Source organism: Camellia sinensis, chromosome 14, assembly GCF_055761805.1.
Source record: "Camellia sinensis isolate YWXY chromosome 14, ASM5576180v1, whole genome shotgun sequence".
In the NCBI taxonomy this organism is placed as follows: Eukaryota; Viridiplantae; Streptophyta; class Magnoliopsida; order Ericales; family Theaceae; genus Camellia; species Camellia sinensis.
This window is the reverse complement of record NC_138974.1, coordinates 108,775,084-108,793,273: the sequence shown is the minus strand read 5'-3', so window position 1 is coordinate 108,793,273 and position 18,190 is coordinate 108,775,084. Positions and strand designations below refer to the sequence as shown.

Sequence of the window (18,190 nt, the reverse complement as noted above, 5' to 3'; positions counted from 1 at the left end):
GTGCGACCAGAAGAATCGCGCAGGTATCGTATCTTCTCCGTGTGAGACGTGGCGGGGATTGAATAATCCTCCGCATTCTTAACTGCATGAAATGTAGTTGTTGCTTTGCATTCTTGCTTAAAACTGTTGCATCTATTTGCGAATACTTGCCTCATTACAGCTTGCTGCATTTGCACGATCATTGAGTTATGTTCGGCCTCTTGCATATCATTTGCACTTTGCCCCTGCCTGCGGGCACATCTCTGTTTATCTTGTACGTCTGTCTAAGTCTTCGGCCTTGTCAAAAATGGGTCGTCTCTGGGCCTTGACATTCACTCCCGTCACTTGTGACTTTCGAGTTCTATCAAAGAGGGGCAACTGTAGACACCCCATTTTTGACCGACCTTAAGACTCAGACGTCACCGATTGAGCGCTTGGTGATGTTTCATAATGTGCTTGTTCAGAAGTTTCAGAGTCACGGCCGTGAGCCCTGCCTCCGGACTTCCGAACCCTCTTTTGTACTTTGCCTCGGTTTGCGAACCAGGCTCGATTTTCTTTGTTTCTTTTCCTGAGGGAAGGGAGAGGTCCCGTAGACCATCTCTCAATGTCCGTAGGCTACATTTGGTGGCCGTAGGCCATTTTTCCCATTTCGGAGTCCGGTTTCCGGTTTTCGAAGCCGTCAGGCCGTGTGCCTCGGTTCGGGACCACTTAACCATCTCCTATTGCTCCGGTTTTTGGCATACTTCCTATTTTCTCCCTTTTGAGGGACACTGGTGTCTGAGAAACCCACTTCGTGGTCGAATGCCACTTTCGGTGCTTAACAGCCCATTTTCGGGACCTCGAACTGCGCGTTTTGGCCCCCGAACATTCGTTTTGCATCGGTTTTCGTTCGTTTTTGGCAGGTACCTCTGTTTTATTACCGGGGAGGTCACTGAAGGGTGAGAGGCCAGTAATTGTTGCAGCAACCAGTTATACATCCTCCGACGTCCTCCGGCGCCCGTTTTTCACATTCCGGGCTAATGTTGAACACCTTGGGCCCATTTTCTCGAACTTTGAACCACATATTTGTGATGTACACACATGGGAGGACCCTAAAAGTTGGTTGCCGGCCATTAATGTTACTTGACCCTTTTGACCCCCTCCTTCCGGGCTAATGTTGAACACCTTGGGCCCATTTTCTTGAACTTTGAACCACATATTTAGGATGTACACACATGGGAGGACCCTAAAAATTGGTGGCCGGCCAATAATTCCACCTGACCCTTTTGACCCCCTCCTTCCGGGCTAATGTTGAACCCCTTGGACCCACTTTCTTGGACTTTTAACCACAGGGTTGTGTTGTACACAGATAGGAGGACACCATCAGTTGGTGGCCGGCCACTAAATCAGATTGACCCTTTTGACCCCTAGCCGGCCGGCTAGGGGGTGTGGCCGGCCGGCCACCTGCAGCAAAGATACCTGGCCGGCCGAGATCCTCACACTGTGCACTTTACAGCTGTAGGGCTTTATCCCCCAGAAAATATCTTTATCCGGGGGATATTTTGTGGGGGAAAGTTTGTCTCCTTTTCCCCCACCTTTACACCCCCTTTTTGGCCCTTATAACCAGCATTCCATATCATCTTTTGGGGTTAGAAAAATTTGTCTTCAAGCTTCCATACACAAATCCCTCTCTATACTTCTCATTTCCTTGAAAACTTCTAAGTCCCTAATCACCATTTCTTCTACACCACCAAGCTCTACCATCACCACTTCATTTCCAGCAACAAGGAGGGCTTCTCAAAGGCTAAAGGAGCTGCAAATTGATCCAAGAAGCAACAAAAGCTTTAGTCTTCAAGGGTGAGTGATATTTCTCCTCTTTGACCCTTTTTCTTGATCCATTTGTAAGCCCCACATGCTTTTTGTTTCAAGCTCCAGCCCTAACTGAAAGTGGCCTTCTTTTGAGCTCAGTTTCATTCTTCATTAAGGGCTCAACCCTGTTTGAGCCCTCCATGATGCACTTGCTTCATTGATCCTCTTATATGTCATAATCTTGCATGCTATTTTTGGCCCATGAGTAATCTGTTTTTGAGCATGTTGTAAACTGATATTAGGCTTATTTTGAGCCCCTCTTCAACATTGAAGAAGGGCTCAACACCATTTGGGACTTCCATGTTGAACTTACCTTTATACTCCCCTTTTGGTCCCATTTTTGCATGCAATGGCAGCCTACCATGCTTTTGTTTTTGGCCATTTTACAGTTCTGAAAAAGTGCTTATTTTGGTCCATTCTTCATGTTTCATTTAGGTCCTTTCATGGTTTGGGGCCTCCATATGCCACTTCATGTTATATCTCTCTTTTATTCCCCATTCTTGCATGCTTAGTTAGCCTATCATGCTTTTGTTTTTGGCCATTTTACAGTTCTGAAAAAGTTCTTATTTTTTCCCATTCTACATGTTTTATTAAGGGTCTTTAGCTGTTTGGTGAATATTTTGCATACCTCATGTTATAGCCATTTTTGAGCCTCATTTTGCATCGCATTTCTATCATGTTTTTATACTGATTTTGGGACTGCCATAAACTGTAAATGTGCATATTTTTGGTCCCTCTTCAGTGTTGTAGAAGGGAATTTTTCAGTTTGGATTTTTCTTATATCACTTGCTTCATTACCCCTCTTTTGGCCCCTATTCTTGCATGCCATTTTTGCCCTACCTATGCTTGCTGTTTGGCCATGTTTATAACTGTGAAAGTGCCCCTTTTTGGGACTGCCTAGCTTCTGTCTTTGCATTACATGTCCATATTGTGCATGTTTGGCATAGCTATAGGCCATTTCGGGTGCCTAAATTCGCATTTCGGGACAATTCCATGCATTTAGTGTCATTTCGCCTCATTTCGGGACTGTTTTCCCCCATATTTTAGTGCTGGAATTCTATTAGAATGATTGCTTTCCATTTCTATGACATTGCATCACATTCTATCATCGCCTCGGTTTGCGTGCCTGTGTGCACGCATTTCGAGGCACGTCATTTTTCATCCACCGGCATCCTATGTGAGTGTGGCTGAGGCTCACTCATGTTGGTATAAGCCCATATCACATTTTCATGTCATTCGCATTGTGTATGCCATCGCCTCGGTTTGCGTGCCCGTGTGCACGCATTTCGAGGCACTTCATTTTTATCCGCCGGCCTCTTATGTGAGTGTGGCTGAGGCTCACTCATGTTGGTATAAGCCCATATCACATTTTCATGTCATTTGCATTGCGTATGCCATCGCCTCGGTTTGCGTGCCTGTGTGCACGCATTTCGAGGCATCTCATTTTCATAGCATAGTGCATACTAGGTTGTATCTTAGATTACATTCTGTCATTTTCTCAGTTTGCGTGCCCGTGTGCACGCATTTCGAGGCATCTCATTTTCATAGCATAGTGCATACTAGGTTGTATCTTAGATTGCATTCTGTCATTTTCTCGGTTTGCGTGCCCGTGTGCACGCATTTCGAGGCATCTCATTTTCATAGCATAGTGCATACTAGGTTGTATCATAGATTGCATTCTGTCATTTTCTCGGTTTGCGTGCCCGTGTGCACGCATTTCGAGGCATCTCACTTTCATAGCATGGTGTATGTTAGGATTGCATCTTAGTTGCATGTCATGCATATTGCATCGTGTCCGGAATAGGAGTTAGCCCGGGCACGGGAAACGAGGTGCATTTCGTACTCCGAGTGACGGAATGTGTCTCAATTCCCCAGTCACCGACACTCTGGATTATCCATGATGGAGTTAGGTTTTAGCTGTAGTTTCATGTGCATTCATCCTATATTGAGTTGTGCATTTTGACTCCTCGGCCATCATGCCTCGGTATGCGTGATTGGTGGCACGAGGATCGAGACATGCATATATCTATGCAAATACATTGTTATGCCCCTTTCCTGCTCTCTGTTGCAGCAAAACGAAGAATCAGCAACTTTTTGGGGCTTGGCACGCTTTTCAAGTACAGGTGTAAACAGAGGCTAATTGGGGCATCCTGGTGGATTTCCGCGCAAAGCAGCCTAAACATACATCATTCATCAGAAGCGAGGCAGTCCCTGGCTTGCATGCCAGTTTTATTTATTTTCTTAGTTAATTTGTTAATTAATTAGGATTTTGTAATATTTTGGACTGTAATATTCTTTCATTCGGGACTGTAATATTTGGACTATATTATTTATTCGGACCCTCTGCGCGAGGGCACAACTGTAATAAGTGTGCGTGAGTGTGATGTATGTCTTCCAACCCCACGTCTTTCTCTCTTTTATATATCCGCTTATGATGGTTAGATTAGGGCATATTTCAATTAGCATACAGTATGACAGCATGTTTGCATCATTCATCCGTATTGCATGCACCGGGCTCGGCGCATCATACTAACTGCATTGTGCTTTCAATTCCAAATTGAATACATGATAGTTGTAGCATTTCATATACCATCTTAGAATAGCCGAGCTTGCTATAGTTGCATTTTTGCATGTGTTGCATTAAGCATTTTTGTATACTTAGGATCATGCATGATTTCTAATGTAGTTCCTATTTTGGCTTGGAGTACTCGGTAAGTTCTATGCTTTAGCATCCTCACATGCGTGTGAGTGACTGCCATGAATAGCATGCTTACCATGAGGCTATGTGCTTATGTGATATAACTACCTGAATGCCTGTGGGTAAAGGTTGGGTTATTTGAATTGGAATAATTCATCAAATGTGTGTTTTAAGCCCACTTGATAGTGGCAAAATCATGTTTTCTAAGCCCACCCGAGGGTGGCAAATCCACGTCTTAGCCTACTTGCGGGTAGCACCATCAAACCACTTTCAAATAAACAAACATGAAATGTTTTGTTCCAATTCGGGCGACCCAGTCTATGCTTATATGCTGTGTGCATCACATAGTAACCTAGGCTAATAACCGGAATAAGGACTCACAATGTTTTCAAAAATAGATATCATGGTTAGTAGAGGCCGGTCTATGACCGGGCGAGCGGGGGTGCTCACGAAGTGACCTTCCCCAATCGTACCCAAGTTCCCGAGCCGAGGCAACTTTGGTGATGACGGACACGTGGCCTTTTGGCACCGAGTCAGGGTTTCCTAAATTTCCCAAAATAAAATATTTAGGTGGCGACTCTGTATCTGGCAAAGCAGTCCATGTTTGGCACTTCTTTCAAAAATCTGTTTTCTTAAAACGATTTGCCGGATTTGGACTCTTTGGTTCAGATTTAGAACCGTGACTACGAAAGTCGAGTCCGAGCTGTGGCGAGGTCCCCCGCGGGCTTGCTACACAAAGCCCAAGTCAAAAACAAGCAATGAAGAACTCATTCAAATTGCGAAGTTACTACTGGCCCAAGCCAAGTCACAAGATGAAGACAATGCTTCATATATATCTGCCTTTTTTGAAGCCTCTACTAATCATGATCCATATGGCTCCCAACATCAAGATGCTCAAGGCCTATATGCTTAATACAGTCATCAACATTGGATTCTATATATATATATTCAAAAGCTTCAATCAATACTCTTCTTTTAAGAAAAGCTACTTTTGAATATATTATGATTCCCAATTAGTCACTATGCAAGTCACGCCTCGACAGTCATTCAGTCAATCAAATTCTCCATCGAACACTGTGCAGTCAAGCATCTTCAACTTTTTCGAAAGCAACAAACAGCACCCATGTGCCTTCACCTGCTAACCCTCGGTCCATGTTAGCTCCCCAGAGTACCATAGCCATTCACTTCTCTATAAAAGACCTCCTTAGTCATGAAGAAGAGCATTCAAAATTTTAGAGATTTCTCAAAACTCTATCAAACTCTCTTTCTGTAATTTCTATTTTGTAATTTGTATTTTGAAGTTATGATTTACAGTTTCCAACAAACAATTGTAAGTTACTCTCATTTCAGTCTATTTTAAATATTTATGTTCTGTTTTAAATGTTTCTAGTTCCATTTTCCCCAATGGTATCAGGCTGAGTGTAGTCAGGATAATTACTGAGATAGCTATTAGCTACCATAAACATGTGATTTAATTTTTGAAGGATTTGATTTGCACTAAGACTGTCAATATTCCATTCATATAATTTTTTAGCATAAATAGAAAATTGATTATTAATATTGGTTTCTTCAAATTGAAAATCAGGTGGTGTGGATTTAGTGTACCAATTTTTGGTAAGAGTAGTAGGATTAATTTTTGGATGTACTATTCTATTAAGATTATTTGATTGGAATTGTTGTTCTAGGTAACTAATTTCATTATCAGTGAAAGTATCTGATTCATGATTAGTAATTAAAGAAGGTTGCTGAGTTATGACTGCTATACCTTTATCCTTTGAAGGTTTGGTAGTTAATTTGTTAAATATTTGTTCAATTGCATCAACTGTATGGGTATCTTGGGTGACTAAACTTAATTTATTCCTATCACTTGGGAGGTTAGTAAGTGGTTTCTAAAGTGTTTTACTAGTTGGGGTATGGCTATTTGAGCAATCATCAAATGTGGTTTCAATTTTGTCCAACAGTTTACCTATAGTTTTTAAACATTGATTAGTATAATTGTTTTGTTCAATAACTATTTTAATTTCAGATTCATCATTAGGTATTTTAAAAGGAGAAGCATTAATTGTTGACCATTTAAAAAAAAAATCACAAATATTATACTTTTTAATTGTACTTATATGAAGTGCATCTAAAAAATTAAAATAAAATATTAAAAATATTTTAAAAATTTAGTAAAAAAAAAAAAGGAAAACCAAAAACTCAATTTTTAAAAAATTGAATTTAAGAAATTGGAACTAAACATTTTTCTTGGGGAATTAAGACATACATTTCAAAAATAATTACAAGTTGATGGAAAAGTTTAAATTTATCATTAATTTTTTTTTTCTAAATATATGCTGATTTGTTATTTTTCCTTTTTTCTCAACATAATTAAAATTATCCAAATTTATTTGAATTTTTTATTTAAAATTGGCATTTGATATATGATACATGGGATAGAAATAATTTTTAAAATAATCTTTATAAAATTTAATTAAATTATTTATATCTATATATATGTACATACATATAAAATTGTTTTCAAAAATATATTGCGACATATGAATTCCAGAATAATAATTTTAACTTTATTATGATATAAAAATGTAACTTAAAAAATATATGTAATAATTTAGTTGAATTATTTATATGTACGTCTATATTATATATATAACTATTTTAAAAATAAAAATAAAATGTTACGACAATGTAGTCTTAGCTTTGTCATGCTATAAATATGCTTTTTAAAATAAATATATATGAAATACTCAATCTAATATTCGCAATAAGATTAAATTAGAGATAGAAGTAATAACTTAAAATTAAAGAATGATTCTAATTATTTAATTTAATAATCTTAATCCTATCATACTATAAAAATTTAATTTAAATAAATATCTTATAATTGAATTGAATTATTTTTTGTATATATCTATTTGTACTTATATATAAAACTATTTAAGAAAGTATGTTGTGAAATATGCTCGACATGAAAATAATCGTAGTCCCATTGTGATATAAATATTTATCTATATATATATGATAATTTTCTAGGATGTTAAATTGTAGGGTTCTGTTTAAGTGTGCAACCCCCTTAAGGTTGCACACCATATGCAACCCAATTGTTAGCCGTTAGATTACAATAATTGATCAAGACCATTGAATTGTTTAATCGTGAAAAAGTTGAAACTAGGGCAACCGGTTAATGCTTTATTTGCATGATTGCATCCCACTCACGCTCTGTATTTCGTCTCTATTTCTCTCTGTGCAAGGTTGAGTCAGTGTAACCCTTGATTTCCATTAACAGCGAGAAGCCCCTGCTGGGTTGATTCCATTGACGAAGCTCTGTAGGGAACAGTATAACGGGCGATTTCCAACAACAACGGAACTACAAGGCTGTGTTGGTTCCATTGCTGAAGTGAAGCCCTTCTCTCCAACTAGATATAAGGTATGGAGCTATCTCCCTCTCTCTGTATCCCTCTCTGTCTCTCTGGCCTCTTCACTTTAGCTATTTTCCCTCAACTAAACCCCCATCCTAACTTCAACCGCTCTACGCTTCGCTCAAACGAAAAACCCTCCAATGGCAACCAACCTTTCTCTTTCTCAAGCGAGTGTTTGTGTTTGCACAAACAACTAAACCGTGTGAAAATGTCATGTTTGTGTTTGTGTTAACATTTTTCGGTCATCAAGTAATTGTTTGTACTAATGTCATGTGTAGTATGGCCCCAGCGGAAGTTAAAAGGGAAGGTGATGATTATGACATTCCAAATGAAGCAGATGACATTCGTTTGATGAATGAAAGTCGGGCGAAACCTTATCATGGTTGCGAAGCTGGTCTGAGCAATGAAGAAGTATCCAACATGAACGTTGAAGATGGCGGAGCCGATGTGAAAAAAGAAATGGTTGACGATGCTCATCGCAATGACATGGTTGGTGATGTTGAATGTGCTATTCTGGAACATAAATTTGATTCGGTCGAAGATGAAGAAGCTTTCTACAATGCGTATGCTAAAGCCAAGAGATTTAGTATACGAAAATCTAGATTTAACACAAATAAAGAGGGAAAGGTCATTAGTAGGCTGTGGTTGTGTTTAAGGGAAGGTCAGAGATTACCAAAATACTTGGACCATGTTGCTGAGAAGAGTAGAGCTCCCAAGGCACTAACAAGAGTAGGTTGCAAAGCCCAATTTCGCATATGGTACGATGTAGGTGCTGGTGAAGGGGGAAAGTATGTTGTGACTCACTTCGTCGCAGACCACAACCATGAATTGGCGGAACAACACTGTGTGATGTATCTGAGGTCACATCGCAGTTTAAACAGCGCTGACAAAGCTCAAGAAATGGCTATGCGCAACGTCGGTGTGAAGACTAGCCAAATCATGGACTATATGGTAAATCAATCTGGGTCTTATGAGAATGTTGGTTTCATCCGTACGGATCTGCACAACCATATTCAAGCCGAACGTAGAGCAGAAGTTGAGGATGGTGATGCGCAGGGTGCGTTGGTTTACCTATGTGCAAAACTTGATGTTGATGCACTTTTTTTTTACAAGTATGATGTGTGTAACGATAACAAGTTACAAAATCTGTTCTGGGCAGATTCGAAATCACGGGCCAACTACGCAAAGTTTGGTGATGTGTTGATATTTGACTCAACTTACAGAACCAATGCATACAAGAAACCTTTTGTCATGTTGGCTGGTGTGACTAGCCACTTTAGGACCACGATATTTGCATGTGTTTTGCTAGCTAATGAGACAAATGAGACATACACATGGGTTTTCGAAACATTTATGGAGGCGATGGGAAATAAAGCACCTATGTCCGTACTGACAGATGGGGATAAGGCGATGTGAGAGGCAATCAGAAGAGTATTTCCAGATGCAAGACATCGATTATGTAATTGGCATCTTGGGAAAAATACTGTTTCAAATGTTCACATAAGTGGCTTTGCACATGCTTTCAAGCAGTGCATGGACATGGAAACGGATCAGACAAAGTTTGAGCATGGTTGGACGACAATGGTCAAAAAATTTGGACTTCAAACCAACAATTGGGTGTTGGAGACATATGAGAAGCGTCATATGTGGGCTGAGGCATATATGCGTGGACATTTCTTTGCTGGGATGAAGAGCACTCAGCGCTCGGAGTGTATGAATGCTTATTTCAATCCCTTCCTCCAACACAAATTGAAGCTATATGAATTTGTTAGGCATTATGATCGGGCTCTTGCAAGGATAAGGTATAGCGAGGCTAAAGATGATGCTGAAATAAATATCACTTTTCTGGTATTGATTACTCCATTGCGAGATATAGAGAGATATGGAGCTGAGCTATTCACCTGAAATATATTTAGAATGTTCCGTGATGAAATCTTAGAAGAGGGGAGGTTGAATGTCAAGAACGTGTTCCCTTTGCCGGAAGGTCAGAAATGCTATTATATTCATAAGTACAAATTGAAGGATAGATCATGGATAGTAACACAGTCCAGTGGATGCTGCAATGAGATGTTCTTGCATGAAGTTTGAGTCGTTGGGGCTACCTTGCTGTCACATGATATGTGTTATGAAAGCCGAAAATTTAACGCAAATTCCCCCAACTTGTGTGCTGCATAGATGGACAAGGGCTACAAGCAAGGATGGCCAGCAATGGCCTCAACCCTCAATTGATAGCACTACAACATAGACGGCTTGGTATGCGATGTTGAGTTCTTCCTACAATGAAATGTGTTTCTATGCTTCGCAATCAACGGAAGGTTTCAAAGAGGCTAGGGATGCATGTCTTCTGATGACGAGCTGGATGAAAGAGTTATATGAGAGGAATCTGAACGATGGGAATGGAGACAAAGGGAAACATTCATTCCCTCGACAATTTGGAGTAGAAGATCCTAATGTTGTGAAGACAAAAGGGAACCCAGGATGGGCCTCGTCCAACTGTCGAAGACCAAGAAAATGTGGGAATTGCAAATGCATTGGGCACACAAAGTGAACGTGTCCTAAGGTTCGGTTTAGTCGAACAGTGGGTAATAACTCAGATGCAGATACAACCCACATGACTGACCATGAGTACAATGCGGAGTCATTGCCCGTTCGCTGCAAAACTAGGTTGGTGGATCCAAATACACCGCACATCAAGCAACGGCGACTATTTTTCGATGCTTCTCCTGATTCCAAGCAACCCATGGGCCAATACGTTAGTGTTGATGCAGTAGTGTGCAAAAATGATTCGACCACAATTGATGAGGTGAATCAGGTAATTGTATAATTTGTATGATTTACTTATTTCCTTAATTTATTAGGTAGACAGTATTAGCTATTGAAAACGCATGTAAAAAATGTATGTAGTTTTCATTTTGCACGAATTGTTGTACGTAATGTGTAAATAATTGGTTACATATAATGCCAAGAAATGGCACAACGTTACTTATGTACAAGGCCACGAGTTGTAAATTTCCCATATTGTTTAGAGTGATGTTGTCATTTGTGTTTGCAGTGACTTGTGATTTTGAAAACTAATTGAAGGTGAGATATATATGGGTTGTCTATGTATTGTTTTGGGTGGGAAATTGGCTTATGTCTGTATTCCAAGATTCCTATTGCGGGTTGCTTGTTTCTGTTCCATGTTTGGTTGGATCTAACTGAAGGGTTTTTTGCGGTGTGGTTTATCAACTAACGATGTGTTTGGCTTCGTATTGATTTGTTATGACTTGTTTTGGTAAACTAGTATTATATTTCGAGTAAAATACGAATTTTGTCCATGTGGGTTTGCAAAATTACATACCAGCACATGCACTTTGTATATAATCCAAATGGTAGTTAATTTTGGGTGTTACTTGGAGAAAGTAACCCAACGAACTCGTTACTTTATCTCCATGCCGATTGCTATATGAATTATGAGTAACGAACAGGAATCGTGAAATTATTTCATGTTAACTATGAAAGTGATGGGTTTATTGTTAGTAAAATTATGGTCGACCTATATTGACAGCAACGAAGTAGTAATTTAAAGTTGACAAGTTAAAGAAGAAAATCAAGCAATTGTGGTATTGGTTCGAATGTCTGAAAAGGATGGAGACTTCTTTCGATGAACTGGTGGTAACAAAGTAGAAAGTAACAAAGTACAAAGTAGAAAGTAGAAAGTAAGTTGTTGTGCTATTGTGTTGTTTGTAACAAAGTAGAAAGTAGAAGGGAAAAAACTACTCAGAAGTTACAATGTAGAAAGTAAGTTATTGTGTTGTTGTTCATGTCCTCTCTCTCTGCAAACATTCTGCCCTTTATAGCTATTATTTCCCACGACCCCATGATCTGCCGATTCTGCAACTACTTCTGTGCAACTTCTGTAACTGCACGGTCATTTTCGTGTCTTGAAACCACATAAAACCTTTACTTGTACCTGTCGAAGTGCATATAATTGAAGTTGCCACCTATGCCCAAGTCTTTTTAGCCTTTCCTCGACAGATACAGACTCCCAATTCGTTCATGTTTCCTCTTAGAGGCTGGCCACTAAATCCATGAGTACTGCCAGTAACTGCTCCAGCGTGTAAGTCAGGTGGCATGCAAGATTCAATGTTAGTTGATAACCCCTGTCTTCAGGTGGACTTGCAATGTGTCCTCAATTGAATAGAGCAGCTGTTGGCTGGATGTGGAACAAATAGGTGCAAAAAGGAATTTTTTAAAAATAACCAATCATAATTTAGCTGAAAATATGAGTGAACTTTTTTTTTTAAAAAAAAGTAGTTTCCATTTTTTTGATTATAAACCCAAGATGTATATTTTGTTTTTGATATAAATAAGCTGTGTATTTTGGTTACGTAAAATGTAGGACAATAATTGGGTTTAAGTCATTACAATACAGAAAAAGGTTATTTCAAACATATTTTCAAGTTTACCGACATTGAATATATTTTGATTAAATTGCAGGAAAAATTCAATATTTGCCAGAGTTTGATGATTCAAAGTCAGGGGCAGTAACAGTGAGTGGCCAAGTGTTGTGGTTCAGTGGCCCAGTTTGCAAGGATTATGGTTGTGTTTAGTGGACAATACTCTATCGATTTTTGTCTCATAATGATGAGGGGCATGCCCCACAATGGTGAAAAGGAAGGACGACAGGGAAGAGTCAATATTTGGCAGAGTGGACTTGAAGGTTCGAAGTCAGGGGGCAGTTACAGTGGCAGTTATGGTGTAGACGTGTGGGATCATGCAATGATGGGCCACAAAAACAGTATACGGATATCGAAACCAATGATCTCCCTTCTAGGCTTTCCAAGTATACTAAACCTCCACTTCTATCTGTCGATCTCCCTTTCCTTGTGTTTATTTCATGGCCACCAACTGTTTCAAACTTCTGTCGACAGAGCAAGGCTCCTGCTTTGTCTCATGCTTCCTCCTGAAAGTGTGCCCACTAACTCATAATGATGAGGGACATGCCCCCACAATGGTGAAAAGGAAGGTCAACAGGGAAGAGTCAATATTTGGCAGAGGGGACTTCAAGATTCGAAGTCAGGGGGCAGTTGCAGCGGCAGTTATGGTGTAGACGTATGGGATCATGCAATGATGGGCAACAAAAATAGTATACGGATATCAAAACCAACGATCTCCCTTCTAGGCTTTCCAAGTATACTAAATCTCCACTTCTATCTGTTGATCTCCCTTTTCTTGTGTTTACTTCATGGCCACCAACTGTTTGAAACTTCTGTCGACAGAGCAAGGCTGCTGCTTTGTCTCATGCTTCCTCCTGAAAGTGTGCCCACTAACTCCATGACTGGTGCTAAAAACTTCCCCCATCACTTCTAGGTGACCCACATGCAGAGAGCCCACTTTCAAGTGGTGGACATTCCTTCAGACTTGACCACTTGTCCTCGATTAAGTGGACCATCTATTGACAGAGACTGGCAAAACTTGGTGCAAACAATGGGCCCCTTGTTCAAGTTAAATATCATATGAATTAACCTTGCAGAAGTTATTGAGACCCTCTCCAATCACCACCTGCACCACCACCCCACCCACCCTCCACACACACACACGTAGGGGCTGGTGATTGCAGTGAGAAGGAAAAAAAAAATTTAAAAACTGGCCAATCAAAGAGAGGGGGGGTCATGGGGGCCCCCCTTGTGGTGGTCCAAGTCATATGATATTGAACTTTAACAAGGGGGACCAATAGCAAATTTCTTAATATGGGCCCAAAACAAACATAAACTATAGCCCAATATAAGAGCATTTAAATATACTGGCCCCATCATAAGCTATAAAAGACCCACCTTTTCAACTTCAAACCACTTCATTTCCCTCTGATTCGAACTCCCCAGATTGTACTCCTTCTTCTCAAGAATTGTCGTTCAAAACCAGAGCACCACAAAACCCTAAGCTATGGCGCCGAAAAAATCTCAACCATCTCCATTTGAGGAGAACAATGAAGACCTACTCCGCTTCCCAGACCCTATCAGAGCATGTATCGCTCCTCTAAGATTTGGTGCAACCCTATTGCCTAGCACAAGCTCTGTTGCTAAGGCTACTCTAGGCCCTACCTTCGCATATTACTTCCTAGACGAGCTAGCTCCATACTATCCCCTTGGTAATGGTGAGAACCTTCTTCTCAACCAACCTGGACTTAAGTGGACTAACTGGAATGTCAGTAAAAACCCACTCAGATCGTAGAGTTCACCAGACTCTATTTGGGGAACCTGGGCCAGGAGAATTGAAGGTCACGACGCTGAAGTATGGAAGCACCAGGGCATTAGTGAAGCAATTAGACTGTCGACTAAAAATTATGACATGGACAAAGGGCTGATTGCTGCTGCTGCATGCTTTTGGTCGCAATCTTGTAACTCCCTACTCCTCAATTTGGTTTGATTTCCCCTACCATCTTAGATGTAGCTCACTTGACTGGTCTCTCAATCTTGGGCAATCCAATTCATGCTCTCCTTGAGCCTCCAAAAGTGACCTTTACTTTAAACACTGACACGTGCTATACAGATTTCGCCAAAAAATACAAAGGCGAGCCTGGTTCCCCTGTCCAGGACAAAGAAAGAACTGCTTTTTACTTACTTTGGCTTTGTGAGTTTATTTTTTGTATCCCTGGGTACAAGATCACGAAGGAATACCTCCTCCTTGCCTTGTGTATGCAAGATGGCCAACTTATGGCTTTAGCCCCTTATCTTCTTGCCACCTTTTACAAGGCCCTATTTTCCTTTGTCGACAAGATGATTTCTGGCAACTGTGGTGGCCTCTTCTGGCTCTTCTAGGCCTGGTTGTATGCCTATTTCCCTGAGGCACAACCATGACCAGCTAACACCTTGAAGCCAGTTTTCCACTCGTATGCTGAGCAATTGCTCACTTATAACAGCCAACCCATCCTCACTTTCAGAATCATCTTGCTATGTTTTACAGCCTTCCTTCGAAGAGACCTTCCAACTTGTACATGCCATTTCAAAACTTTCAATTCTCCTCCAGTAGACTTTGCTTCCTCTTCACAAACCCTTCTGATTTACACAATGAGCAAGTCCAAGAACAAAATGAGACTTGGAGACACATTCTCACCTCTAGGCATGTCTTGGTTGGCTATTCTATATCCTCCAGGAAGATGTCTAACTGCAGTTTTGAGACATATTGTCCCAATCAATGGTCCAGGCAATTAGGTCTTTCCCAGGGTATCCCTTATCCTTATTTCCACCCAACCATCCATGAGGAGGGTCCAGAATCTACTTCAAAGATCCTAGGCAAGCTGAATCCATTCTGACAGAGAACACCAAAAATTTCCAAGATTTTGGCCCCTTCTTCTTCAAACCTGCTTCGGACTGCTCCACTGCTTTTGACCATTGGTGGGGACTTATGACTGCCATTATTTTTTGCAAGCCACTTGAAACCTGCCTTCATGATACTTGTACTCATTATCAGGGCCCCGTATCCTCGCCTTCCAAGCTTAAGGCTACAGGTATCCTTCTTTCATATACTTCATATCCCTGACTGTGTTATGCATTTTTTTTTTCTCTACAACACTAACTTGTTTGACCTTTGACAGCCAAAATTGGGCTTGCTGCTGAACCATTGGTTAGGGACCAACATAAAGGCAAGGCTCCAATGGATCCAACTACTCAGACAAACACCCCCTCAGTTCTGAAATTGATGGCAGACTCTTTCGCAGCCTCGCAGAGACAAGCACAGAGAAGAACTACCACCCATACCCCTGCCGATACAGAGGTCACGACGAAGAAGAGAGAAGAGCCTTCCACTGCTCCTACTCTAAGTACAGACCTAAGTGATTGGGATATCCCTGTCACGCCTCAAACTTGCCCCTAAAAGTTTGGGCATGACCTATTCAGAAACGGACGTATAACCTGGTATACATAACCTACGGGGCCTTATCGGAAGCATAAAATACAAACATAATATAGATACAAACTACTCCATTGAGCTATTTCTAATATACCAGGATCTCATACATCACATACACCATCAAAGGCGGACAAAGTTTAAAACTATATCCCTGGACATCGGTCATATCCACATACATTTATAGTTCCAGCCCCATGATTGGGCGTATACAAAAAAAAAAACATGAAGTTATGTACATCAACCTTAGATGGACGTTTAAATAGCAAGCCAACATCATAACAACTTCACAAAATGAATGGCTTTGTTTAGTGCCTGAACACGTAAAGGTTGACAAAAGAAGACGGCATCAAGTCTAGGACTGACCTCCGGATTGATGACCTACAGAAACAGACATAATACAGAGTGAGCTAGGCTCAGTGAAAAGACTTGTGCCCCCTGAAGCTGATCAAATAGGTCATCGATTCTTGGCAATGGATACTTATTCTTGATTGTAACTTTATTAAGTTCCCTGTAATCGATACAAAGCCAGAGTGTTCCATCCTTCTTCTTTACAAACAGAACTGGTGCACCCCACGAAGACACACTCAGACGGATAAATCCCTTGTCCAGTAACTCTTGCAACTGTATTTTCAATTCCTTCATCTCAACTGGTGACATTCTATACGGAGTCTTCGAAATGGGTTGAGTTCCCGGTGCCACTTCAATTGTAAATTCAATTTCCCTCTCTATCAATTGCCCTGGTAACTCTTCTGGAAAAACGTCTGGAAATTCACGAACAACTGGAATTACGTCAGTACCCTCATTCATTATTTGCTCTTCCAAAACACAACACAAATACCCTCGACACCCTTTCTGAATTAACCTACATGCCCTTGCTGCAGAAATCAAATACGGTGGGGAAGTCACCTCCCGTCCTTGAAATGTAGATTCTGCTTGAGCCGGAGGGTGGAAATTAACTTGCTTCGTCAAACAATTTATAGTTGCACCATATTCACTCAGCCAGTCCATTCCCAGTACAATATCAAAATACCTCATGTCGAGAGGTAACAGATTGGCATATACCCGAATATCCCCAAGGTGAAGTTCACAAGCAACATATACAGAGGTACAGATCATAGAATCCCCCAAGGGTGAGGACACACACAATATATAAGATAGTACTTCTTCTGGTTTATCTAGATTAGGAGCAAATAGTTTCGACACAAAAGAATGGGTAGAACCAGAATCAAATAAAATAGAAGCAGAATGACCGTGAACCATAAATGTACCTGACACCACTGTTGCTGCATTTTGCACATCTCCCGGAACCAATGCAAATACCCTGCCTTGCCTCGCAGTGTCTTTATTGTTGTTAGGTTTGACCGATGTCTTGGTGTTAGTAGTTGGTGTAGATCCTGCTGAACTAGTAGCCGCTCTATTGCCATTTCGTTGATTCCTCTGAGGGCAATCCCTTATCAAATGACCCGTTTTGCCACACTGATAACAGGCTTCAGAGTTCCAATGGTCCGTCCCACGATGCCTCCTTCCACATTCCGAACAAATAGGAATCGTACCCTGACTAGGGGTAGAAGTATTTGAAGTCCCTGAGTTCTGTTTCTTGTTTGGTGGAATAGTTGTTCCCTTTGACCATTGATTATTTTGCCTCTTTCCTTTCCACTCGAAAATCCAGTTCTGAGCAGCAAGGTTTCCCTCAGCTATAACAGCCCTCTCCAACACATCTACATAAGTAGGCAACTTTAACATATTAACTCGGTCCAGGATAGCACCCCGTAATCCCCCTTCAAATTTTCGTGCCTTCTTATAGTCCGTGTCCACCATGTGCGATGCAAACCGGGCTAACTCTGCAAATTGGGACTCATATTCAGCAACAGTCTTGTTCCCTTGTCTGAGAGTTTCGAATTCAGTCACCTTTTTATCCCGCATGCTTTGAGGGAAATATTTATCATAAAACAGCTCCAGAAATCTGTCCCATGCTAACCCTGGATGGATTGTTCTCGTAAGCATCCACCACCTTCGGGCCTTGTCCTCAAGAGTGAAAGACTTCGAATAACTTCTCTATGCCCAACATCCAGGCCTCAGCTTTCATCGGTTCTATCCCTCCCTTGAAAGATGGTGGTTTCATCTTTTTAAACTCCTTAGTAAGTGTAATAGTCCGGTCTTCAGCATGGAAATCTTGTGCTTCTGGTGGAGGTACCGGTGGCGGTGGCTGTGGCGGCTGTTGTTGAGGCAGTTGCTGTTGTTGACGTAGAGTCTCCGCCATTTCCATAATCATCCTCTACATCCTATCCAGTCGTGCAGAGGTAGCATCTTCCACATCTTCTGTCCTTGTTCTCACCATGATCTACACAACAATCAA

General features: G+C 40.8%; 1 protein-coding gene across 1 annotated transcript; it reads right to left on the bottom strand.

The window, feature by feature from the left end:
• Window positions 1–16,107: 16,107 nt before the first annotated feature.
• Window positions 16,108–17,757, bottom strand: LOC145807239 (uncharacterized). The gene is made up of 2 exons (XM_082905192.1): window positions 16,387–17,757; window positions 16,108–16,212 (listed from the first exon to the last, which is right to left on the bottom strand). The coding sequence occupies exons 1-2, from the start codon at window positions 17,755–17,757 to the stop codon at window positions 16,108–16,110; spliced, it is 1,476 nt and encodes a 491-aa protein (XP_082761318.1).
• Between the last annotated feature and the right edge of the window lie 433 nt (window positions 17,758–18,190).